At 41.8% G+C, this 26,006-nt stretch overlaps 1 protein-coding gene across 1 annotated transcript in view; it reads left to right on the top strand.

Moving 5' to 3' along the window:
- The window catches only part of LOC136678327 (NADP-dependent malic enzyme-like), a 65,356-nt gene that overhangs the window by 20,459 nt on the left and 18,891 nt on the right, over window positions 1–26,006 (top strand). Inside the window, exons 3-7 of the mRNA XM_066656343.1 lie at window positions 590–723; window positions 5,556–5,705; window positions 20,214–20,289; window positions 20,939–21,100; window positions 25,463–25,566. Coding sequence (XP_066512440.1) covers window positions 590–723; window positions 5,556–5,705; window positions 20,214–20,289; window positions 20,939–21,100; window positions 25,463–25,566 — 626 coding nt within the window. The remainder of the gene's footprint in view (window positions 1–589; window positions 724–5,555; window positions 5,706–20,213; window positions 20,290–20,938; window positions 21,101–25,462; window positions 25,567–26,006) is intronic.

The raw sequence follows: 26,006 nt of genomic DNA, 5'->3' as shown, positions 1-26,006 counted from the left end.
AATATTACAATATTAATATCCCTATGACACACACCCAGAATACTCTCAAACTCCATTCTCATAGCTCCACTGACCATCCACGCTTTTGTACAATTAAAATTACAGACTGCAGTCCCTCTGTTCTGCATACTTTTCACATTTCACCCTGTACTTCAATGGTCAGGACGCCCTTAAGACCACCATAGAGCTGGTATTATAAGGTGGTGAACTATATGGTCCTGGTGTTACTGTATTGTGCTGGTGCGAGTGGATCAGACAGCAGTAGCTGCTGGAGTTTTTAAACCCCTCAGTGTCACTGCTGGACTGAGAAATGTCCGCCAACCAACAGCATCCCGTGAGCAGTTACCTCTAATGAAGCAATAGAGACCGACCAACACAAACTGTGAAACACCAGATGAGCTACTGTCTCTGATTTTACGTCTACAATATAGGGGTATATAAGTATGCAGAGCAACAGATGAACTATTATTTGTAATTGAAGAACTTCAAAGTGCTCCTGTATGGTCAGTGGGGATGGTCATAAAACTCTATGACTGTGTATATATAGAGAAAAATTAATTGTGATCTGTATCTTGTTCTTATTTTAAAGGGGATGGCTTTCTCCCTGGAGGAACGTCTGCAGCTGGGGATCCATGGCCTTCTCCCCCCTGCTTTTCTCAGTCAAGACGTCCAGTTACTGAGAGTCCTCCGCAACTATGAGCTTAAAAAGGATGACCTGGACAGGTGAGAAGATGAGCCATGTGTGCGGACACCCAAACATTACGTTAATCTGTTGGAAATCTTGGTAAAAATAGATAATGAACACATCGGTACCCTGTCATTGTTGCAAAGCCCTCAGTTGTATGTGTGTGAATGAGAAACAGTTGTACTGTGGCTACAGGTCAGTTTTTCCAGCAGGTTAAGATCCTATTCCTGTAGCACTTTCTCTTTTCCCAGGCTCTGTCCCATTCCTCCAGCATTCCAACTCATGATGCTTTACCCTCAAATGTGTGTCTGTCCTAACAGTTATGACATTGCTGTCATTTTACAGCCTCCCTCTTGTTTGTATTAGGGTCTGTGTTTTTATTTCTCAGCGCTAAATGGCGACTGTGGCTGGACGAGGTCACTTGTCCAAACCCAATCCCCTTGGCCACACAGAGCTCATTCTTAAAATAGCAGTGAATTCTTGGACCGTTAAAGCTCTTTTGATATTGCTGGCTCCACAGGGGACTTTTATTTTGTTTAGTAAGTCAATTTGTTTATTAAGCAGTGACTATCATTTCTCAAGCAATTCCCATTTGTTCCAGTGTAGGTACTTATTTGATTATGGTGTGTGTCTTTTGTTATTTTTTGTTCTAATTATGCCACAGGATGTCGTTTTAAAAGGTGTGCCCAAAGGACTCTTACTGTGTAAGGTGGTGTGCTTTTCTAGGCTGGGAATCGAAGCTTTGGTCTTAGATAGGAATGGTGAACTGTCACTTTAAGTGCATTTCTCCAGCAGAAATTCCTGACAACAAAGGCCACAAAGTGTGGCTCAGTGCTGGAGGAGAGGTTATTATGAGCCATGGCCTGGGGGCGAGAGGCCGGGATTAAGCCGTCAACCTGACTAAATGCCATCTACACCCCGTTGGTCGAGCATTCCAACTCAGTCACGGCTGATAAAGTGAGGATGAATGAACTTTTACTGCCATTCTGTGCTTTATTCACTCAGCAGGGTGAGTTTACTTTAGTTAAAACTGATATATGGCTGACATACCGATCTGAACCATAGAGCAATGGAAGACAGTGGCCTAACACTTCCTTTTACATCACGTGGATGACTGGGTGCTTGTGCGTCATATACCAGGGAAACAGATGGCACCAGGGTGCAGTTTGTGGGGGGAAGATAAGCTGGTGGATGCTGTGTGATGCTCTTTGCAATTTTCTACAAGGAAACCTTGGGCATTCCTGTGGTCTGTTCCACCTATCTAAACATTTTGCCGACCAAGTACAGTCCTTCATTGCAACAGTATTCTCTAATTGCAGTGGTCTCTTTCAGCAAGATTAAGAGTCCTTCAAATGCCGCCAGAATTCTTTCAAGGAACATGGCAAAAGGTTCAAGGTGTTGTCCTGGCCTTCAAATTCCACAGATCTCAATCCAGTCAAGCATCCGTGGGATGTGATGGAAAAACAAGTCTGATCTATAGAGGTCCCACCTCGCTACTTACAGGATCTGCTATTAAAATCACAGAGCCAAATACCAGACCTCTGAAATTATCCTCTGGTAGAGTCCATGCCTTGACAGGGCAGAGTTGTGTTCATATATGTGTGAGTGGTGTATGATGATTATATTTCTATACCAAGATGGAGTAGATATTTTATTTCTATATAATATTTTCAACAAAAAAAAGTCATATCAATCATATTACATAATACAGAAGATATATTACATAATGTTATCATAGGTGATTGCTCTAAGACTGCAAGGGGAGCTCAGCTTCCCCTAAAATGTCAAAATATAAGTGATCAAATATATACTGATGTGTGTACATGTCATTGAATAAGTATGCACTACAACACGCTCAACTTTTGTTCAGAATCAACTTCTTATCACTGGTAGATAGGAGGGTAGAATTTACGTATAAATAAACCGACACATTTTATGATGTAGGCCGAAATGGAGCTTCTCCTACTTGAAAGACAAGCATCCGCCACTGAATGTTATGTATATTCAAGTTTCCTTCTGTGCCATTGGCATAGTTGTATAAAATTAAGCACCTAGTCATCCAGTCTGCCTTTACAAACATCTTTGAAAGAATGGGTCTTTCTAAAGATCTGACAGATTTAGAGTGGTGCTAAAATAGGATGCCACCATTGCAACATGTGAGTTTGTGAAATTTCTTCCCTCCTCGATATTCCACAAACCACTGTGAGTGATTATTACTGAAAAGATGAAGCGTTTAGGAACCACAGCAACTCGGCCACAAAGTGGCAAATCATGTAAAGTTAAAGAGTGGTGTTGCAGACTTGTGAGGTTCACAATAAGGGAAAGGTCTCCAATGATCGGCAGTGTAAAAAAGCTTCATGGTATGGGTTTCCATGGTCAAGCAGCTGCATACAAACCGCATTTTGCACATAGTCTTTGTGTTTGGTGTGGTAAAACTTGACTAGTCCTGACCTCCAACCCCATCTAACACTTTTGGGATGAATTAAAACACATTGCCAGCCAGTCCCACTTCAGTGCCTGACCTCACATATGCTCTTCTGGATGAATGGGCAAAGATTTCCACAAACATACTTCAAAATCTTGTAGAAAGCCTTCCCGGAGAAGTGGAAGCTATTTTAGCTGCAAAGGGTGGGCCAGCTTTATATTTAATGCCTTTGTGTAGACTTAGAATGAGATGTAATTAAAGTGGGCAGCATGGTTGTGCAGCAGGTAGTGTCACAGTCACACAGCTCCAGGGACCTGGAGGTTGTGGGTACGAGTCCCACTCCGGGTCTCTGTCTGTGAGGAGTTTGGTGTGTTCTCTCCATGTCCACGTGGGTTTCCTCCGGGTGACTGTCTGTGAGGAGTGTGGTGTGTTCTCCCTGTGTCTGTGTGGGTTTCCTCCGGGTGATTGTCTGTGAGGAGTGTGGTGTGTTCTCCCTGTGTCTGCGTGGGTTTCCTCCTGGTGACTGTCTGTGAGGAGTGTGGTGTGTTCTCCCTGTGTCTGTGTGGGTTTCCTCCGGGTGCTCCGGTTTCCTCCAACAGTCCAAAAACACACGTTGGTAGGTGGATTGGCGACTCAAGTGTCTGTAGGTGTGAGTGAATGTGTGTGTGTCTCCATGTGAAGGACTGGCGCCCCCTCCAGGGTGTGATCCCACCTTGTGCATAGTGATTCCGGGTAGGCTCCCTGTATTGTTGTACATATTGTACTTTTGCAGTTCTAGAAAACAAAAATATTGTAGACAATTCTCTACTGCATTAAAACTGAGAAAGAACAGAGGAAAAAGCACATTGTTTCTCATAAAACACACTCCATGTCATATCTTATAAGGTCTTGGCTCATAGTGACACTGGGGCCAATCAGAAACATTCATAACAGCCCCAGACTGTTTCAAAACAAAGCAACGTGCTCTGAGAGCCTGGACCCTGCCATCTTTCCTTTTCCACCGGAACCTGTCCAGTGGGTCGTGGAGGACACATGACGCAGCTGGGATTGATTCCCAGCCCGAAGCATGAACAGGGTGTGTCCCTTACTTTGCAAGTGTGTGTTTATTTTCAGGCTGGGCTGGACTTTATACACTTCAGACTTTTTCACTCTTTCAACAAAATTATCATCATTGCATCATTTTCTTCTCTGTATATACAAGGGAAATGGCCTCAGGAATCCTGGAACTGTGGTTCCATCAACAACCTGATGGACCGAAATGCAGATGTATTTTGCTCTGTCTTCAAAAATCTGAGATGAAATAGTTATTTCAAGTTTATTTTTAAGTCAAAGGTTTTGCGAATTTGTTTTAGTTTGAAACTGGAGCTCAGAGGATAATGTAGCTATTGGGTAACTGAAGCGTGTATTAATATCCAATTATTAAAGAAGACAGTATATAAATCCTCACACACTTGTTAGATAACTGTAGTATTGCTTGTGTTGTTTTTGACAGTTTTTTAATTTACCTTTATCTGTAAAAATGGACAAAATGGCTGCTACTAATGTTTGACGTTATGCTATAAATGCATGGTGTTCTTTAATTATTCATGTAAAATGGAATTTTGCTTGTAATACAAGAGTGGAATCCAAGAACCTGTCCTTGACCTTGAGAAGGTGCACCAGTCCTTTCCCTGATGGTTGGTAAAGTAAAAAAGAGGAACCACATTCAGACGTTATTGCTCACTGTTGAAAGAGCATCAGCCCTTTGAAGTTTTTATTGCCGTTAAATGCCACTAGAGGATTTTACCTGTAACCTTTGCTATTTCGTCACCACCGCTGTGTCAGATCAACTAAGGATCTTTTTTCCTGTGTCGTTCACTCTGCACTGACCCAGGACACAGCACAAGATGATCGAAATGTTTACAAACTCTTAATGATTTTTGTATGAGAGTGAAATCAGTCCTTACTGTGAGTTTAGCCATGTTAGAATTATTCTACAGAAACATTTACCATGCACACACAGTCTATTTTATATGCACGATGGTCATGTAGCTGAACCCCATCGGATCCAAAGAAGTATCTTAAGTTTGGTCAGTACTGGAGTTGTAGTGTGGCTCTTCACATAATTCCTAATTACTACTGCAGCTGCCCCCCCTTTCCATTTTTAGGAGTGTTTACTATGATGTTTTGTACATAACATAGCAAGAGAACAACAACTAATGAGTAATTTGCATACAAAAAACAACGGTTTGTGTAATGTGTATTCACACTGTCTCAGTCACATTTTAATGAATAGAGATGTGAGCCAGTAATCTGTGTGCTTTCATCTCTGATCATCATCATCATTGTCTGCAGAAATGGTGCTCTAATTTGGGGGTGTGTTTGTCATTATATAAGATGCAAATTACACACTGAAGACACCTGTAATTTATCTGGTCTCTTTGTTTTTTCGCCTCTCTCTGATAGATATGTCTTCTTGATGGGTCTTCAGGACCGGAACGAGAAGCTCTTTTACAGAGTCTTGACGTCAGATATTGAGCGTTTCATGCCCATCGTTTACACCCCCACTGTGGGTCTGGCCTGCCAGCAGTACGGCCTCACCTTCAGGAGACCCAGGTGAGGAAAGCTCATGTAAACGTTATGGTCTAACGATTTTGGACACTACTCTTCCAGTGTTCCTTCTGAAATTAACGCTATTAATTGCTAGTTTGTTCTTCTTTCCTGAAGTAAAAGGAAGCTTTACACTAGAGAATTTGATGGCATTCAGCCATGGGAAAGTTATCATAGTCAGGTATCGATGTTGGAATGGTTCTGGATCACAAATGCCATGTCACCTCATCACAAATGTATTGGATGGTATTCAAAAGCATTTCAGTAGCTTGGGTGTCTCTTTTCTGGCACCAAAAAGTCTTTTAATTTGGCGCCATCATTTTACAGTGCGTAATTAAAAGCTTGCGATGAAAATCATCATGAACATCATGATCTGGACAAGTTAGAGGAGCTGCAATCTCAAGTCACTTTTCTTTTATGTGTGTGGAGTGATGGGCGTTTGAGATGTGGGACTACAGAGAAAGACACACCAATTTCCCGAATGAGAGCTGGAGCAAGGTGTAATTACAGTAAAAGTGAAGGACTGTGGAAGGAAGATGCTGAAGCCGACTGAGAACGAGGCAGAAACAAGAGTTAATAACAGAGTCTTTGTGGAGAAAACTGGTTTCTGGGAGAGCGCAGGGTAGGCATGAAACTTTGGGCTCTTTTATGGATTGTGATTTGTGCTTAAGTGTTTGGGCCACACAGAGATGCCTCCATCTTTTCTTTTGCAGCAGTTTCATGGCCATAGACACTTTATAGAGACGTTATGTAGGAGGAGGAGACAAGTGACTGGTTAAACAACAAAGGGGAAAGCTCGTAATGTTAAACATGGTGTATGTTTATGGTGAAAGTCCTGCTCCTCACTAAAAAGTGCCAGCTTTCTGGAAATGACCCAAGCGGGAAAGAGGTGGTGTGTAAATGTAATTGTTGTTCTTTATAGTCTACTCTATTTACGGTAGGTGCTTGGACATCTTAGCTGTTTTTAACCATTATTTATCCCTCTAAATTCATTCATTCATTATCTGTAAGCGCTTATCCAGTTCAGGGTCGCGGTGGGTCCAGAGCCTACCTGGAGTCATTGGATGAAAGGCGGGAATACACCCTTTTGAATCACTTTTGAATCGCCAATCCACCTACCAACGTGTGTTTTTGGACTGTGGGAGCAAACCAGAGCACCCGGAGGAAACCCACGCAGACACAGGGAGAACACACCACACTCCTCACAGACAGTCACCCGGAGGAAACCCATGCAGACACAGGGAGAACACACCACACTCCTCAGACAGTCACCTGGAGTGGGAATCTAACCCACAACCTCCAGGCCCCTGGAGCTGTGTGACTGCAACACTACCTGCTGCGCCACCTTGCCACCATCCCTTTAAATTGTTATATATTTTGGCTTAGCTAGATAAACACTTGTATTAAATCCCAGCCCTGTATCTGTAAGAGTGGCACTGCAGGTACATTAAAACTGCTGTTTTTTTCTTGTTCTTTCTCCTGAAGGTTGTGAGACCACCCACTGAGATGAGAGTGAGTAAAACGAGAGTGTAATTTAAACCAGGGAGCGAACAGGTCAAATTAAAACCCTATTTGACCCTTCCAAACCCCAGCAGAGGCCAGCAGTGTAGAGTAGAGAGGAGAAAACCCTGTGATAATAAAGAGAAACAAGAGGTGAACTGATGTATGTCAGGAATGTTTCAGTCCAGAAGATCTGACCTCTCTGAGGGGGATCTGAAAGGGAATGTGGACACAGAGAATATCTTTTGGAGGTTCTTAGTTTAATCGTTTAGAGCTGTTCCTAATCAGAGAAACCTTCAGGGCTTTCTAGACGTTCGGTGAAGGCCTTTTGTATTCAGGAGACTGAAAATTAAAGCTTTTCTTTGGTTTATCTTCCTTCAGGATCTTTTTTTTTTTTTTTTGAGCTAGCAGCTTGTAGATGCTCCTTTGCCATGTTTTGCTTGGAAATACCTTAAATAAAATTGTAAAATCAAGATTTATTTCCTCATTGCTGTATCCTTAGTAATGTAGATCACAGCCAAGTTGGGTCTCTCAATCATGAAGTCTTCAGGGGCTGAACTGAAGGCTTAATGTCAGATTAAATACAAATGAAACCAAGTAAAAATGTGTTAGGTCAATTTTGTATACAGTGGCGTCTCTAGTAAAAAATGCCAGGTGGGCCACAGTAAACTCTGCATGGTCAGCGTCTGAAGAAAACTCCACACGAAAGAAATGGGACTGATCTCATGCTAATGATGTTTTAAATCATTAAAATCAATAATAAAAATGAATAAATGCATGTAAATGTAAGAAGTGTGTGTATCACACAATGCACCCCAGTGAAAGCCTTAATGTTAAAGTAGTTCCTGACACTGATTTAGTGCTGTGTGTGGAGGACTGTTACGGATTTAAGGAGGGAATGAAAGAGAATGTGAATGAAACGGGGACGTTATCTGGTTAAATTATGTTGGATGATCTAGTGCCTTGTGCCGAACCTCAGGTTTCTCTGTGTCTGTGTTGATCATATGATTAGCTGCGTATCAATGTTGACTCGGTGAACTATGTCGACTTAATGCCTTTGTGTGTAAATCTTTAATTTCTTACTGAATGCTCTCAGCGTGGGGAGAGTGATCATGCCCCACAGCTCAGTACTGGAAGCATGTGGAACATAAGAGCAGTGTTTTCATCTGCTCACTCGGTTAAACAGACTCCATTTTATTTAATTTTTTAATTTTTAATTTATTTGGTCAATTCTTAGTTTACTACATCATCTGAACACAGCAGATGTCCTTCACATTGTGTGAATGTTTTTGATGAATGGACCAATAGAAATGCTTCAATTAATTTGAATAAAATCTAAAATCCTGTGCACTGCTGCTCAATGTCGTGTAGTTGTGCCAGGCTCCACTGGCCCCTAATGTAGAAACACACCGTTTATATAAAATCTTATTTATCTTATAGAATGAAGCTCTGGCTGCTGTCCTCTGCAGCTCTCTTCAAGTAGTATTTTAACAGAGCTTTACTGACTGATTAAAGATTTTCAGCTGTGAACATTTTTAAATAAAGATTTAAAAATAGTATAAATCTGTCATGGAGTTGTGCTTTCATTAATGCCTCTTTTTTTTATGTATATATATAATTTATCAGGTATTTGATAGATCAGTCAAACCCTTCATAACTATACAATGCTCTCCTAATGCTTTCTTTTAACAAATCACTGCAATTGGCTAAGAATTGGAAATTCCGTCTCTCTGTCCATTAAAACACGGAGGCTATAAACTCAGAAGTGGGAGGAAGGAAGCAGCTGTGTGGAATACTCTGGGCTCCAGATCCTTTAGGGTGAATATATTTTAATGGTGTTTTTTTTTAATGTTGAGAAGTATGAGGTAATAAGATTCAGAAGAAAAGCCAGTGGAGGGTTTTATGCCTGTCGTGATGTTTTCTTAGCAGAGTGCCATGGACCTGTTGTGCCAGGGCAGATGTTTCGGAGGAATTTATCGATTTATTTATTTTTTAAAGTTAGTTTGAATGGGTGTAAGGTTTCGTTTTACTTTCCATTGTTGAAAGCCATTGAGCTGAAAGAGCTCAGCCTTTTACAGCTGCGTTACTGTCAGGTTATTGTTTATTTTCTTTGTGTTGTTTATAACAAAACTTTGTAGCTCTGGAATAAAAAAAATTTCAATTACGCTCAATTTCTTTTGGGGCTGGGCTTTTATATTTGCCCTTGTTTGGGCCGTGTCTATCATTCTTTTTTCACAAAATGTAATGGGCTTTTTCTATTGGTCCCTTTCTTAAGTTAAATGATGGGGCAAAGGTGGGAAAGAAAACTCAGCTTTTGAGGACCTTCTTTACACCGAATGCTCTCCTTGTCATTAACAGTGCTCCACGTTATTGACATTTTTGTGTTTCAACTTGGAATATGAGATTTGACCGAGAGAGCCATCCCTAATGGCCAGTCTGTATTTGTGTGGGTCTGATTACAGGGTTGTAGATGTATCTCGGTGGTTATAGCTCTGTCTGATGGTTTGATGGTGACTCTCTGTGTAAAGGGGGCGTTTAAATGGACTGAAACCACTCTAAAACGTAACCTCAGTTTCCAACCACACCGGCATCCAGAGCTTTTCTGCTCCTCTGCTTTACTCTTTCCCTCTGAGTGGTCAGCTTCGATGGGGAATTTTAATTGTGAGATATTGATCAGGAGAAAAGAATGAAGTTGAGCCCACAGCTGTAGAAGGAGCTGCAGAGCCGGCTGCTTTTTCGGAGCCTCTGAAATATGCTGTGTGTATTCTTCTGCATGAGTAAGCACACAGATTGGCACAGAAGGAACTGGAGAAATGGTGGTGCTATCTTCTGCCTCTTATGCAAATATAGGTGTTGGTTTTTTGCAGTGTGTTTAGCACTGTACCTAATGCAGGCCAGTGCAATCCCTGTCCAGCTGCTTTTATTTGACTGCGGCTCCAGATGTGGCAGTTTCCAGCAGCTTTGTTGTTACCATTCCTGCTGATACTAACAAGACATCAGTGCAGCTTGGCTGGAGTTTTACCTCACATTAATAAGACTTAAAGCAACAGTGCACAGATCTGGACAGTCCCTCCCCTGTCTCAGTCCAGAAATGGCTGGTTTCAGCAGCTGTTCCTTTAATTCTCAGGAGTATTTTGATACCTTCATAAATTTTTTTCTTAAAAAGGAACAAATAGTTTACAGACCCTTTACTACAAGCTGAATAATCTTAGCAGACAGAAATGAATGCATTCTTTATATCTTCTTTATATGAGGTAACAAAAGGAATGGTGAACATTGTTTAATGTGGTATATAAAGGCAAAACTGAAAGTACACAAAAATGGACAAAATAAGTGACAAGCTGAGGGTCAGCGTGAGAGTCCAGCAGAGAGGAGCGAGGCCAAGAAGTTCTAGTTTTTTAGTAGGACAGTCACAATAACTGCAATAAAACATGGAGACGTGTGTTCTTCATGTCCTGAGATGAACTGGCACCCTGTGGTGATGGACCGAGCTCCTGCCTTGTGTTCAGTGAACACACGTGGATGAAGCAGTTATAAAATGGATGACATTCATTACATAAATAAAATAAGAATATTTTCCACCTAGTGGTTGTGGGTTCGAGTCCCGCTCCGTGTGACTGTCTGTGAGGAGTGTGGTGTGTTCTCCCTGTGTCTGCGTGGGTTTCCTCCGGGTGACTGTCTGTGTGTGTATGTATATGTGTATCTTAGGACCCCTCCTTTTCTCACTTTATCTGCTCCCATTGGGCTCTATCTTGAGAAAACATGGCATTGCATTCCATTGTTATGCTGACGACAGCCAGATATATGTCCCTTTGAAGAAGAAAGATGCTTTCTCAATTAAACCACTGTTATGTCTCAATGACATTAAAGACTGGATGGCTTTAAATGTTTTACATTTTAATGAAAACAAACAGAAGTGATGGTGTTTGGTCCCAATGGGCCCTGTGAAGCCCCTCCAGTTGATTTGGGCCCCTTGACTTTGTATGTGAAGCCAACTATCTTAAATTTGGGTTTTAAGATGGACAGTGATTTTAAATTGGACCGCCAAGTAGGCACAGTAGTTAAGTCCAGCTTTTTCCACCTGAGGCAGCTGGCAAAGGTGAAGCCATTTCTCACTCATGAGCACTTTCAAACAGTAATCCATGCCTTCATCACATCCCGGCTGGATTACTGCAATGCACTGTATTTTGGAGTCAGCCAGTCCTCCCTCAGACGTCTCCAACTGGTACAAATGCTGCTGCCCGACTTTTAACGGGCTCGTGTAAGAGGGAACACATAACTCCCATTCTGGCCTCTCTCCACTGGCTGTCTGTGCATTTTAGAGTACATTTTAAGATTCTCTTCTTTGTTTTTAAATCTTTAAATGGACTCGCCCCACCTTACCTCACTGAGCTGCTACATCCCCACGTCTCTGCTCGGTACCTCAGGTCAGCGGATCAGCTGCTCCTGGAGGTGCCGAGGTCAAAACGTAAGCTCAGAGGAGATAGAGCCTTTTCAATTGCTGAACCGAAACTGTGGAATAGCCTGCCATTAGAGATTAGGCAGGCTTCTTCACTTTCGGTTTTTAAAACTTATCTTAAAACCCATTTTTATTCCTTGGCTTTCAACTCAGCATGAGATGTTTGTTTTGTTTTATTAGTTTTGTTTTTATTTAAGTTATTTATTTTTCCTTATTGGTTATTTTATTTTATTTTGTTTTATAAACATCTTTTGTACAGCACATTATTTATAGAGCACTTTAAAAAAACACCAACAGCTGAAACAAAGTTGAGATTTGAGGTGTGTGTGTCTCCCTGTGAATGACTGGCGCCCCCTCCAGGGTGTATTTCCACCTTGTGCCCAGTGATTCCAGATAGGCTCTGGACCCACCGTGACCCTGAACTGGATAACTCTTACAGATAAAGAATGAATTAATTAATCAATGAATTAATTTTAGCGTCACCTAAATAGTAATGCAAAATGGCTGACTCTAATGGCCTTCCACAATGTAAGACTTGTTAGGGTTAAACATGAGCAACGTCTGATTTGGTCAGATGCATGTATTCCAGGTGCCTACTGTTCTGTGTTGGTTTCTGTAAAATCATTTTTGCCACAGCATCAAGTGGCCTGCGTCTCTTCATCTTGTTTCTCTGGAGCCTTTCAGCTGTGAAATGAACTGAAAATGGAGAGATCACAGGACGCAGTGTTTGGATTGGCCTCTGAAGGGAGCTTTTAATAGCTTGGGAATGAGTTGACGATGCCAGAGCGTGCTTTATAAGGCTTAATAAAAACACAGCTAGCTTTTTTTGCTCCTTAAGGAAAAGACATCCTTGCAGTGAGGGTCATTATGCTGAAGCTGTTTCAGTGTCACGTGTAAATAGGTCTCCATCTTAATTTTGCATATTTATACAGCTTCATCAGCAGCTGTTGATCTAATAGTCATACTAATAGGAAACGGCTCTGTTAAATCTACTGTTTAAAAGGAGTTCGGGTGAGTTATTGAGTCTGTGGGCCATTTTTATTTTCATCTCCACAGCTCAGAAGTGTGAGAAAGTCCCTCAGAGAGATAGAAACCATGGAATCAGCCAGTATCCCACAGTATCCCCTTATGAAGCAAATATTTATTGTCCTAAAATCTGATTGGATGGGCCATCTATAAACAGTGCAATGACTCGTAGATGCAATAATCCAGAATAAAAAGTCAACCACAGCAGAATAATTAATTTCTTGGCAGTGTCAAAAAAGTTACCACTGGTTTACTTGCATTTCCACCATCTCAGCCCCCAAGACTTTGAAGAAGTCCTGAAACTCAAACGTAAATTGTGGGAACATCTGGAGGAAAAGGGTGGGAATCTGCATGTTTGGGTTCAACAGGGTGCGTGGTGTTCCCTCGCTTAAGGGCAAGGCCAACTTGTTGTTCCATATTGGAGTTTCCCCTCCCCAGAAATTCCCACTTTTCAAGGTTCCAAGTTCATCCGAGTCTGCTTGGCTGTGTCTGTGTTAGCATCTCCTGTGACCAGCAGAAAAATGCTCATTGTAGATTACAAAGTTTTTGAATGCTGTCATATATTTGGGATGGTTTTACATGCACGTCACATTGCCTAACAACTCTGCTGCCTATACCTTTTGTAACAGTGTGTGGGGATATAAATCAAATGCTACGTTCCTGTATTACAGTGTGGATGAAACCCATGTGTGTTAATATTAATTGTAGTTTATAACCAGGAAGAGCATGAGTGTACAGTTGTAAACCTGCTCTCTTTAATACAGCTGTATTAAAGCCTTTTTGTTTCCTGCATGCTCCTTTCGATTTATGATCTGCTAGAGTTCAGTGGCTGTGAAGTTAGTCAGCAGCTGCTGGAGGAGCTGTTAGGAATCAGGAGTGAAACTTTGAAGCTGTGAGATAATGGTTCTAGATGGGTCTAGGTAGATCTGGAGGTTCCCCAAAGTGTGACATGATAGTACAAAGCTGCTTTTGTTCCAGAACGTGGTTGCTTCTCCTTCTTTCTTAAATAAATAAGTATTTAAATATATAAATTGCTGGAAAACATTGCAATTATTATTGATATAAATTTCTGCACTAGCCTTTTTTCCTATGTTAATATGCACATTTCCAAAACGGTGTATTCTCAGCTTGTCTTGGAACAAACAGCGCTGCATAAAGTTGCAACATAGTGTTGTGAAGGTTAAGACACCAGACATTTAGCTTTTTTCCTCACTGCGTATGTTGAAATAGGAATGTGACTTTGTGTGCTATAAATATAATGCGAAATGTGTCACGGAAGGATTGTTTATTCATTCATACATTCATTATCTGTAACCGCTTATCCAGTTCAGGGTTGCAGTGGGTCCAGAGCCTACCCTGGATGTATATAATAAGGCAGGAACACACCCTGAATGTGGTGCCAGTCCTTCACAGGGGGACACACACACTCACACATTCACTCACACTCACACCTACTGACACTTTTGAGTCACCAATCTACCTACCAACATGTGTTTTTGCATGGTGGGAGGAAACCGGAGCACCCGGAGGAAACCCACACAGACACAGGGAGAACACACCACACTCCTCACAGACAGTCACCTGGAGGAAACCCACACAGACACAGGGAGAACACACCACACTCCTCACAGACAGTCACCCGGAGGAAACCCACACAGACACAGGGAGAACACACCACACTCCTCACAGACAGTCACCCGGAGGAAACCCACGCAGACACAGAGAGAACACACCACACTCCTCACAGACAGTCACCCGGAGGACACCCACACAGACACAGAGAGAACACACCACACTCCTCACAGACAGTCACCCGGAGGACACCCACACAGACACAGAGAGAACACACCACACTCCTCACAGACAGTCACCCGGAAGAAACCCACGCAGACACAGGGAGAACACACCACACTCCTCACAGACAGTCACCCGGAAGAAACCCACGCAGACACAGGGAGAACACACCACACTCCTCACAGACAGTCACCCGGAGGACACCCACGCAGACACAGGGAGAACACACCACACTCCTCACAGACTGTCACCCGGAGGAAACCCACGCAGACACAGGGAGAACACACCACACTCCTCACAGACTGTCACCCGGAGGAAACCCACGCAGACACAGAGAGAACACACCACACTCCTCACAGACAGTCACCCGGAGGAAACCCACGCAGACACAGAGAGAACACACCACACTCCTCACAGACAGTCACCCGGAGTGGGACTGAAACCCACAACCTTCAGGTCCCTGGAGCTGTGAGAGAGACACTACCTGCTGCTAAACCGTGCCACACCAGGATTGTTTAAGATGGAGCTATTGTGTGCAATGTGTGAGTTACAACCAAATAAATTCCCCTGCATCAACCCTCATGGGCGTGCCATGTGGACCTGTGTTAATAGGAAGAGCTCATCCTGAGCTATTGGAAACACAACGGTTGGAAGTAACAAACAGATCCTGCAAAATCATAGCCACTGCATCTTAAGCGAAAAACACTGTTTATTCTCTAGATATTGGTGACGTGCTTTATGATCACTGTATAGTTTGACCTTTGCATTTAACCTATCTGTGGCAATGAACACACACACACACACACACATCCAGAGCAGTGGGCTCAAGCCGGCCGAGCATTTAGGTGGTTAGCTGGGGTTAGCCATGGATGGCCCCGCCGGTCACAAGGATTGAACCAGAAACATTCTGATACCAAGCCTTGTCCTCTAACCATTAGAACACACCTAAATAGGCTAGAGATGTGTTGGAACATAATGATTTACAACTCTCATAATGAAGGTAATTACACCTATTAACCACATTTTAAAATAATTTCACTTAATTACACTTTTTGCCGTTTTAAATTTGTATTAACGGGCGGCACGGTGGCGCAGCAGGTAGGTGTCGCAGTCACACAGCTCCAGGGGCCTGGAGGTTGTGGGTTCGATTCCCGCTCCGGGTGACTGCCTGTGAGGAGTTGGTGTGTTCTCCCCGTGTCCGCGTGGGTTTCCTCCGGGTGCTCCGGTTTCCTCCCACAGTCCAAAAACACACGTTGCAGGTGGATTGGTGACTCGAAAGTGTCCGTAGGTGTGAGTGTGTGAGTGAATGCGTGTGTGTCTGTGTTGCCCTGTGAAGGACTGGCGTCCCCTCCAGGGTGTATTCCCGCCTTGCGCCCGATGATTCCAGGTAGGCTCTGGACCCCCCGCGACCCTAAAAATTGGATAAGATAATGGATGGATGGAAATTTGTATTAACACTAATAGCATTCCATTAAGTTGAGAACCTGGTACATACCACCATTGGATGGCATGAGGCATTTCTAAGCAGAGATCAAAGGTCACAGTCTGTAGGTTTGTCCCCACCAGTGTGTAATTGTATTTTTACAGGTGTTTACATGGTGTCCTTATGTTTCACGTGTATTACAGTATTATTGTACATGTACATCAAAGCAGTTATGAAGCATATGGGCTCTATTAAGGCCTTTATATTCATTGTTTCAAAGCTGACTGTCTGAATATTTGTCCTGATGTGTGTCTTGAAAAAGACCCAAAGCACTCTGTAACACATGAAAAATCAGAGTGGGACACTATTAAATAGGTTTTTACAACTGGACTCGTTGTCGCTTTCCCACAAAAATGTAAAATTCAGACCACATTAATCTATAAAAACAGTTCCCATAAATCTTTGTCACATAGTGTTTATTTGAGGTCTTCTATACACAGGTCGTAGTTTCCACTGCCAGAGGGGTGGAACGGCTAAATGCTACCCAGCTGTTTTATTGCAGCTGATAACAGAATTATAGATTGATCCCTGATATATGAATAAGTGAATGCTTCCGTTTCCATAGCTACAATACACCAATTTTCATCATTTTTTACTCTTTCAAGATGGGTTATTTCTTGAACGGGTGCACTTCACCCGTTCCCATAGTTACATTTTATCATTGTCCATATTTGTACTACTCCCATTTCCATAGTTACACTATACACCACTACCATACCACTCCATCTGTTTCCATAGAGACAAATCCTTTGACCCTGGTGATGCCACAGTTCCTTCAGTTTGTTCTCCTCAAAGGAAAAGAGATCAGCATGGTTATGAAAAGACTAACGCTGTTTCCATCTGTGAATTAGGTTCCATTAAGTTTGCCATCACTAGCATTATGCCACATACTGTACAATGAGAAGTGAGTCAAATCCACCGTTTGATGAAGCTCTCGGTGACCCTTCAGCCGACTGCATCCCAATACTTTATGATTCATGCTAATAGACGGAAAATGTGGTTGAAATTTATCTGTGGCCGGATTTTGTTCAGCTCAAATGCCTTTGTGTGTGTGTGTGTGTGTGTGTGTGTGTGTGTGTGTGTGTGAGTACTTTCCTCTGTTATGTAAGCCTGTGTAATTTGAGTCTGGACCCTCAGCCAGAGAACTGCCTCTGTCTGACTCCCTCACACACACAGTCTCACAGACAGTGCTCTATTAATGTGTCTTTCTTGTCTGTCTGTTTTATTATATCTCTATACATGTCAGTATTGTCTGCCTGTCTTCTATCAATCCATTCATCCATCAAATGATAACAATGTGTCTCAACATAATATAGTAAAGAAATTGTGCATCTCCATGTACAATACATAATGTCATTTAATGATTCATAGAATCTAGAGAGATGCAGCAGATGAGGCTGAAAACCAGTATTGACTGGTAGTCATCTTTGGGACCTCAGGTGGCACTGCATTAAAATCAGACATGGTTATGTAGTGGAAATCATTACAGGGGCTCAGAAACACTTCCAAAACCACTGTCTGTGAGCACAGCTCATTGTTACATCAATAAACACAATTTAAAACTCAATTATGCAAAACGAATCCAGGATTCACAAAAGTAGCTGTCTTCTCTGGGGTCCAGGCTCATTTGAGATGGACTGAGGTGAAGTGAAAAATGTCCTGGACACAGATCAATCAAAATATGAAATGTTTCTTGGTTAATCATAGATATTGCGTCCTCTGGGCTGTTATATTGTTATAAGCACTGTTCAAAAGTCAGTATCTGATCTCCAAAACCTTTATATATCATTCAACATTAACAGTGCCTTCACAAAATGGGCAAATATTAAAACAAAAAACCACACATTCTCAGTTTCAACATTTAAAAATGGTTTATTTACTATTTTCAACTAAATATAACGTTTAAGGATTAGCACAACATTGCCTTTTGTTTTTATTTACATTTAGCAGAGCATCCTAGCACTTTTAAAAGTGGGGTTTGGTATGTTCAAAATCTCAAACACACTCTCTTACACACACATTGTTGCAAAGTCTGTTGATTCATAGCTGAAATAAATATTTAGTTTGGAAATGAAAATCCATGTGTGTTTTAATAAAAATGCAGAAATGCTTGGTCAGGGGAGATCAGTGCCAAGAGGCGGACAGATTTAGCTGTGGAACTGAATGTTATCATCTGCCTCTTTCTTTCTTTCCTTCTGTTTTTTTCTTTCTCCTCTTTGAACTCCTTCAGCAGGCGGAGTGATAAGAGGTTTGTGTTTGTTCTGTTTTTTCCAGTGGTGTTTGTGTATCATCTGAAGGTTTGACCAGATTTAGAGGCTGTGATTAAGGACTAGAACTGAGGGAGTGGATGGTTCCATTTTGTGTTTGGCTTTTCGCAGATCAAGGCCAAGTGCTTCAAAACTGAAAGATAAACAGCTCTGGATCTTCAGCAGGAGCCAGAGGACACTGTATTTTATTTTGAGCTGAGGTATACTGGGAGTAACTCCTCTGACTCCTTTATCAACCCATAGATGATGTGACTGGCTCATCCAGCATTACTTCTGAAATGAAGCATTTGATCTTCTTTGCTGCAGTAAAGCCATGGTCTAAATATTTGAGGTGTGGGCATGGGACTAGAGGGTCACTGTATCTCTATACCTTGGAAAGGCAGAAAAATCGGGAGTGGGGGATTGAAGGAGCAGCACTTTCTACTCTCTCAGCATTCACAGCTGAAGTGCACCTAACCTCCAGCTGCTCCCTAGGCACTGGGGTGGTTGCCTGCTGCTCTGGGTGGATGTGTATTCACCACCTTTAATCTGTATGCTAAGATTTCTCATTTCTGTGTGTGAGCCATTCAATCTGTAACAGCAGTTAAGGTTAAGCATTGTTTACTCCTTGTGTTGTGTGCTGTTTTTGTATTTTTGGGACTGAACATAGCTTCGGGCATCAGTATTTTTTATTATTATATTTTTTTCACCCCATTCCTTGTTGCACTGTCCAGCTCTCACCGAATTCTCTCATAGGGCATCAATCCAAGCAACGTTTGTATTTTTTCAAAAGGCCATGGTGTTTTACAAGCTGCCATTGTGAGTCGAATAAAAACAAATCGGATCTCTGCTGTAATTTGGAAATTAAGCAAAAGCCTGGTTCGTGTTGAATGTCTGTAAGTCTCTCTGGCCAATCAGCGCTCTGCAATTTTTGGAACCACGAGGAAGCAAGTACTAAAAAGAGACACAGTGTCAGGTACCAAATATATCTCCTGGAAAAGCAAAAATGCTGAATAGAGCAGTACCATGCAGTAAAAAAAATGTATCACTAGTCAGCTGAGCCCTTCTCTCAAATAAAACCCCACACTGAGCCGGACCATGACGCCTGACCTCTCCATCTGGAATTGCTCAGGTCAATCTGGTGTGAATTCTCACAGTTTGTGCAGTCTGTGTGTAACCAGTGTGGAATCTGGAGGGTTATACTGGAGAATGTTAGCAGCTCGTCAAACTGACATCGACAAGAGTTTTTTGATTTGAAAGTCATGCTCCTGTGTGTTGAGGTGGAGGGGGTGGCTGGAGAAGAGGTCTTCCACATAAACAGAACACCATCAGCAACTCACTAGCCGCCTGGACCCACAGTTTCTCTCTATCTGTCTGGCTGTCTATTTATCTATCCATCCATCCGTCCGTCTGCCTGGTTCAGTCAGAAATGAAATGCAGGCACGTTTCCAAATAGATTTTGACTGAGACCTTGGGCTCAGTATGCATGATGCCTTTTTAAGTTGCCATGGCAATGATCATAGCCTTTTACCCTTAAGCACTCTACACATGTGTATGAAAGTATATCCAATAATACAATATGGACATGTGCACATTTTTTTTCAAGTGCTGAACATGCTGCATACTTTTCTTTGCGCTTTGTTGTATTTTGGTACATTTCACACAAGCTCACTTCACCTTTCGCTCTTGTCTCTTGAACTGGCATCTAATGAAGCAGTCATGCTGACAACTACTGGTCGATATGTACCAGAGGTTTTATACATGGCTGTCCCCATGTGGTGTACCCGCTCTATGGTGCATAAACTTTTTCAGGAGCTACTAAAATTGCGTCTGTGAATGCAAAAAAAGGGCTGAGGTGCCCTTGATGCTCACCCCCCACCCCCACCCCAATGAATGTGGGGTTAACTGCAGAGGCACATTATTGTTGTGCTGTTGTGCAATGACAATAAGTGTGTTTACATTGCATTAATAGAATATACCTTAATTGTAATATCTTTCTTTCTTAGGGGTCTTTTCATTACTATCCATGACCGCTCTCATATCCCAACTCTTCTGCAGAGCTGGCCGGAGAAGGACATTCGGGTGAGTTATGTTCGTTTTCTTGCTCAAACTCCACACTGAAGACTGTGTTCCAAATTGACATCACTGTTACTTTGGGGGAAAAAAAAAAACAGCAATCCCCAATTTAGGTAAATTTCACAATAAAAACAATCTCGTATACTCATAATTAGCATTAGAAAGTCATTTGATTGCCCCAGTGGCTTATGGGAAACACACGAATGAAACAGAATAAATGTACTGCTGCCTGCAACTGTGTCACTGCTGGAAAAAACCTGTTTATTTTGGGATCCATCAGAACAGGGAGCTGCTGTTTGTTCCGCTATAATAAATAGATACGGTGTGATATGAGATGAGTCACGTCAGCAGGCATAGCACCTAAACATCAGAACAGGCAAATCTACTGAAGATAAGTGGATTTACTTGGCCAGTTCTTGGATGGGAGATGTCCTAGGAAAGCTTGAGTTGCAGGAAATAGTGTTGGTGTGGCCAGCAGGGGGTGCAGTCACGGTGGGCTGTGTTGATCCCAATGCCTGAGTGCAGTTTTTTAAACATGGCTGCCCACATGTGGATGACCCACTATATGAAACATTACATTTTAATTTGTGTTTTTTTACCCCCACTTACCTGGTATTTATTCACTTATTCATTTATTCATACATGTGTGTTGTAGGCGGTCGTGGTGACGGATGGGGAGCGGATTCTCGGATTGGGGGATCTGGGCTGTTATGGGATGGGCATCCCGGTGGGTAAACTGGCACTGTACACAGCCTGTGGCGGAGTTCCCCCTCAGCACTGTCTTCCTGTAATGCTGGACGTGGGCACGGACAACCAGGTGAGTCTCAGAAATAGAACTACATTACCCATCAGCCCCTTGACAGCAATTATTTGAGGAAGCAGTTATCGTCAATATTTTTATAACATTGCATTATAATTTTACCTTATTTACTTTTCCTTTTTTGCCATGTTTCTGAAATCATAACAAAAAGAACAACATAGGGACCTCTAGCACCATTCAAAAACTCCTTAAAATCCACAATGAATGACAATTTTGTGGTTTAAAAGTGTGAAAGACATGATCAGTTACACATGGTCAAATGAATACGTCGTCTGAATAAATTGTATGAATTTTGCAGTGTGTAACGGCCTTGAATCTCTGCCTTCGATCAGGGCTAGTAGACTCTTATAGTCTCTTTCGTTTCTCATTCATCTTCCTCCAACATTTCTTAGAAACATATCCCTGTATTATTTCCTGTCAGCTTCTTATAATTAGCTTCTGACTGTATTTCTTGTAGCTGGTGTGGTTTTCTTCTATTACAGAAACTGTGTTTATGAAAGGGCAGGTCAGGCTGAAACATCATAAGCCCAGCACAGGTGTGTGTGTGTGTGTGTGGAAGAGAAGGAGCAAGAGAGGGAGAGTGTTATATTTAGTCTTCTGTATACACTTCATCTCCATCAGCTGAGCCAAAGGCGTGGCACCACCACATGGCGGGCAAACCACTGGCAAACGCTCTGAAAACACACATCAGAGTCACTTTACTCACCACATATACGTGTGTGTGTGTGTGTGTGTGTGTGTATACGTGTGTACATATGTATATGTGTGTATGTGGGATTAAAAGCGTCGACTGTCAGGATCAGGAAATGCATAAAATATTATTTTACTATGAACATAACTAAAAATTTTCTGACCTTAAATCAGCACTGATCTGAAATGATTTCAATCAATCAACAAACAAATCACACAGCTGACAAGTGCACAGTTTTCAAATGAACACTTTTTTCTGTGTCCTGTAAATAGCACAATATATGAATGCTATTGCCAAGTTAGTTTTTTATGTAAAGATTATGAATATTCTTGAATCCTAACTTTAGTGACTTTATTAAAGTTGTAAACAAAACCTCCATCTGCTCGATGAGGAATATCAAGGTGTTTTAGGCAGGTGTTGTTTTTAAGACTGGCCTATGGTGTGATATTATTGTGTACAAATTTGTCAAGTTCAAGTCCACACCGAAAAAAATACAAGATAATGAAGGATTACATTTTTAAATTCTGAAATGTGGTCCTTTTACTGAAGGCCTTTCTAGTGGTGGAGGAAGTCTGATCAGAGCGAGCAACAATGTGTGTGTGGGAGTTATGCTGGTCAGCAGTTTAGAGTGTTTATAAGCATCAAAATACAGCTTTAACAAGGACACTCTAGAGCTTTGAGGGAGAGAGAGAGGGAGAATATATTACTAAATAAAATAAACATTGTGTACTATGTATTATTTCTTTGAATCACTAAATCCGTGAATGCTGAGCATTTGAAAAATAAAGTTTGCTCAGGTTTGAGGGTTGTGCTCGATTTCGTCCTGACCTCGAAGAGTTCTTCATCTCGTCTGTTGTAATAACATTTATCTTTTGGATCATAATCTTAAATGAGGAAGCAATAAAGAATTATCTGTGGGTGTGGTGTATGCTTTCATTGTCAGAGGAACTGTAAGAATATCTCGTATCATTGATATTTGATGCATTAAATGAGCTTAAGAGCAACACTGTGGTGGGTTTACCTTTAAAATTACACCTTAAATCACTATGATGCTGCACTGACCTATAATATGGTGAGTACTGCCTGTGGTGTTGCTAATCTAGGCTCTGCATTTTAGAAACTGCACTATGTAACTTTTGGAGGAGGGTAGGAAACCAACCTACCCGTTCCACTCCTTCCCCCATAATTTCAGGAGATTGCTGTTTGAATGAATTACATTCTGTAGGTGGAGCCCAGGAACAAAAATACCAAATCTTACCTAGGGTTCCTTTAAACTTTCATTGTGTAACACCAGTCTAAAGCCCTATTGAGACGATATACGTTTTAGCTGTGGATGTGGGGTGAAATACCAAAGTACCAGAGTATCTTCGTGGTTTTAATCCCATCAATTTTCCCGACTTGGCGTTCCTGTTTCAGGAAAGATTCCAGAGCCCTATACTTGATGTAAAACAAGGGACTATGAAGGATTACGGTAAAGTCATTGTGGGATGTGTTGTTTTTTTTTGGGCAGTGAGCTGTTCTCAGAACAGTAGTAACAGTCTTAAAACTCTAGTAGCTCTGCTGTGTCTGATCCCCACTCTGTGATGGGCGAAGCATAAATCGAATATCCACCATAAACATTGTTGCCGTCTTCTGGAAAAATGGTATTACCTCAGCTCTCCACGTAAAACTAATCCCATCCGAATAGAGCTTAAGCCTGATGTCCAACGCTGAGCTTTTTTGGCCTGTTCTGGACACAGTCTGAGGTCCTTACAAACTCTTCCATTTTCATTATATTCTAAAGAGATGACAGACGTGATGATTGTGTGTGTGTGTGTGTGTGTGTGAGTAAGTATTCGGAGCAGCTGGATAATGAAATGAGAGTTATTAGAGGATTATGTAGGCTGTTGTTTCATACAGAGCGAGGCGCTCGGGAGAGTTCAGGATGCCTGGAGCCTGCAGACCTCACGCACATAGAGACTGAGGTTCTAGACTGTCTCTGACGCTCTAGACATTGTAGCACATTCTAGGCCATGAGTGGTTGTCTAGATTAAAACCTATGTAAAACAAGTCTGATGTTTTAGAGTGAAGACCGTACTCATGAAAACTTATTGTAGACTGTGATTTCTGTTTTTTATCCAAATCATTCTACAGCGGGCGGGATGTTATAGCCTGCATTTTCTGTTCTAGACCAGGTCTGATGTTCTAGATCTAGTCAGATGTTCTAGGGTACTCATTTCAAAGACTGTTGTACTAAAATATATCAGCTGCTCTCTGTGGTCTCTGTTGTTTTAGACTAAGTCTGATGTTCTGGATTGGATCATTTCTGTAACAGAGAATACAGTAAAAAATAATCCATTGTACTTTTTTATTCACCACTGTCACCACTAGTATGGACTCTTGCAAACAGTGTGACTGACCAGTACACTCTGTAAACACTGGCCCACGTTTGGCCGTGTTTATAAAGGCATTTGTGTAAACACAATGTGCTGGAAAGTGGTGTGGTTCAGTAAACACTTGCTGTGTGTGTTTGCTGTGTGAATTGTTTGTGATCTGAACAGGACGGGGGCGTGCGGAGTGAAGGCCACACAGGTTTCCGTTCGAAGCCAAGTGGGCTCATTATCTTCACATGCTGATGGATGGCAATGATGCCCTCTCAATGCTGATGTGTGCCCTCATATGACCTCACATACACACACAGAGAGAGAGAGAGAGGGGCGCACACACAGAGACCTGATGATGTCATCCCATACAATGTAGTATCTGTCTGTGGTTGAAGTGTCTTCTCTCTCTCTCTTTCAGCACAAAAACCCATGATTAATCTCCGAAACAAAGAAGTTGGATCTCATTACCTTGTTACTCATTTCAGCCAGCTCTGTCAGTGTCCAGTGCAAATGTCAGAGACCATGTACAAGACAATGAACCTGTCTAAAGAACGGAAATGTCAAAGACCTGATTTAATGGCTGGAGACACAAAGATAAACGCTCTTCTTTTCACAAACTAGAAGTGGGTTAACCACTAACCACGGCGTAAACTGTATCTCTGTAGAGAAGGACTGGTCACATATGAATGATAGAGTTTCACTTTTTTTTTTGTTTTGTTGTGGATTCATAATGAATTAGAGTTATTGAAGTCCACTAGCTAGGTGTGTTTAATATTGGTTCAAAATATCAATCAAATCCACGCATCCCTCTGGTCCTGATCATTTTTAAGACGACTAACCAGTTTATTTTCATTCTGTCATTTAATTTCAGAACAAATTAATTCCTGTTTCTATTTACGTAAACACTGCTACTGAGAGGAACTGAGGTCGCTGTGTAGAGTAATGTCATGATATGAGCAGTTAAGCACACATATCGTTAAGTATTGGCTCATATCTGCTGGCCACTATTGGCTGGAGGCAGAATTGAGCGATGCTATCGGAACTGAACCAATCTGCTGTAAGCAAATGGAAAAGGGAAAAAAACGTGTTTTTATATTATCCAAGGTGTGTCCACGAAAGTGTGTTTGTGTCTTTTATAAATGGCCCACACGGTTAACATCAGTGGAAAGTCTGTTTTTTAACTCTATATACATTTTCAGAATATTTTAAGAAAGACATTCAGGTTTTATAAATAGATAATTCCTCTCTCTCATTTATGATCTGTCTTTCTGTCTCTCTCTCTCTCTCTGTGTCTCTCCTGCCTAGGAGCTCCTGGAGGATCCTCTTTATATCGGGTTGAGGCACAGACGGATTCGAGGCCCCGCTTATGACGAGCTGCTGGAGGAGTTTATGAAAGCTATTACAGACAGGTACAGAAACAAAAACGCAGATGTTTTAAGCCAAGTGAAAATAAAAAGCATGACTGTGTCTGGCATTTGGCACCAAACTAGCATCAAAATGCTTTGACATAGATCTAACAATTTCCTGCAGCTGCTCTGGAGAGATTTGGCAATTCAAATAAGACGGTTTACAAACAACTCCTCTGTTAATCTTACATGGAGTGTTTGTGCTAAGATTTGAATCTAATTCAAAGGAGCGCTAAGTAGGATTTGGGGGTTTTGGTGGTTTCCTACTCTCCTCCGAAAGTTACATAGTGCAGTTTCTGCAGTGCTGAGCACAGAATAGCAACAACAGAGGACGTATTCCCACAATTACAGCTCAGTGGGGCATCACAATTATTTTAAAGCTGTAATTTTAAGGTGAATGTGTGAGCGTGTGCCCTGCGAAGGACTGGCGCCCCCTCCAGGGT

Source organism: Hoplias malabaricus, chromosome Y, assembly GCF_029633855.1.
Source record: "Hoplias malabaricus isolate fHopMal1 chromosome Y, fHopMal1.hap1, whole genome shotgun sequence".
NCBI lineage: Eukaryota > Metazoa > Chordata > Actinopteri > Characiformes > Erythrinidae > Hoplias > Hoplias malabaricus.
The sequence above is the reverse complement of the archived record's forward strand: the minus strand, read 5'-3'. Positions and strand labels throughout refer to the sequence as shown.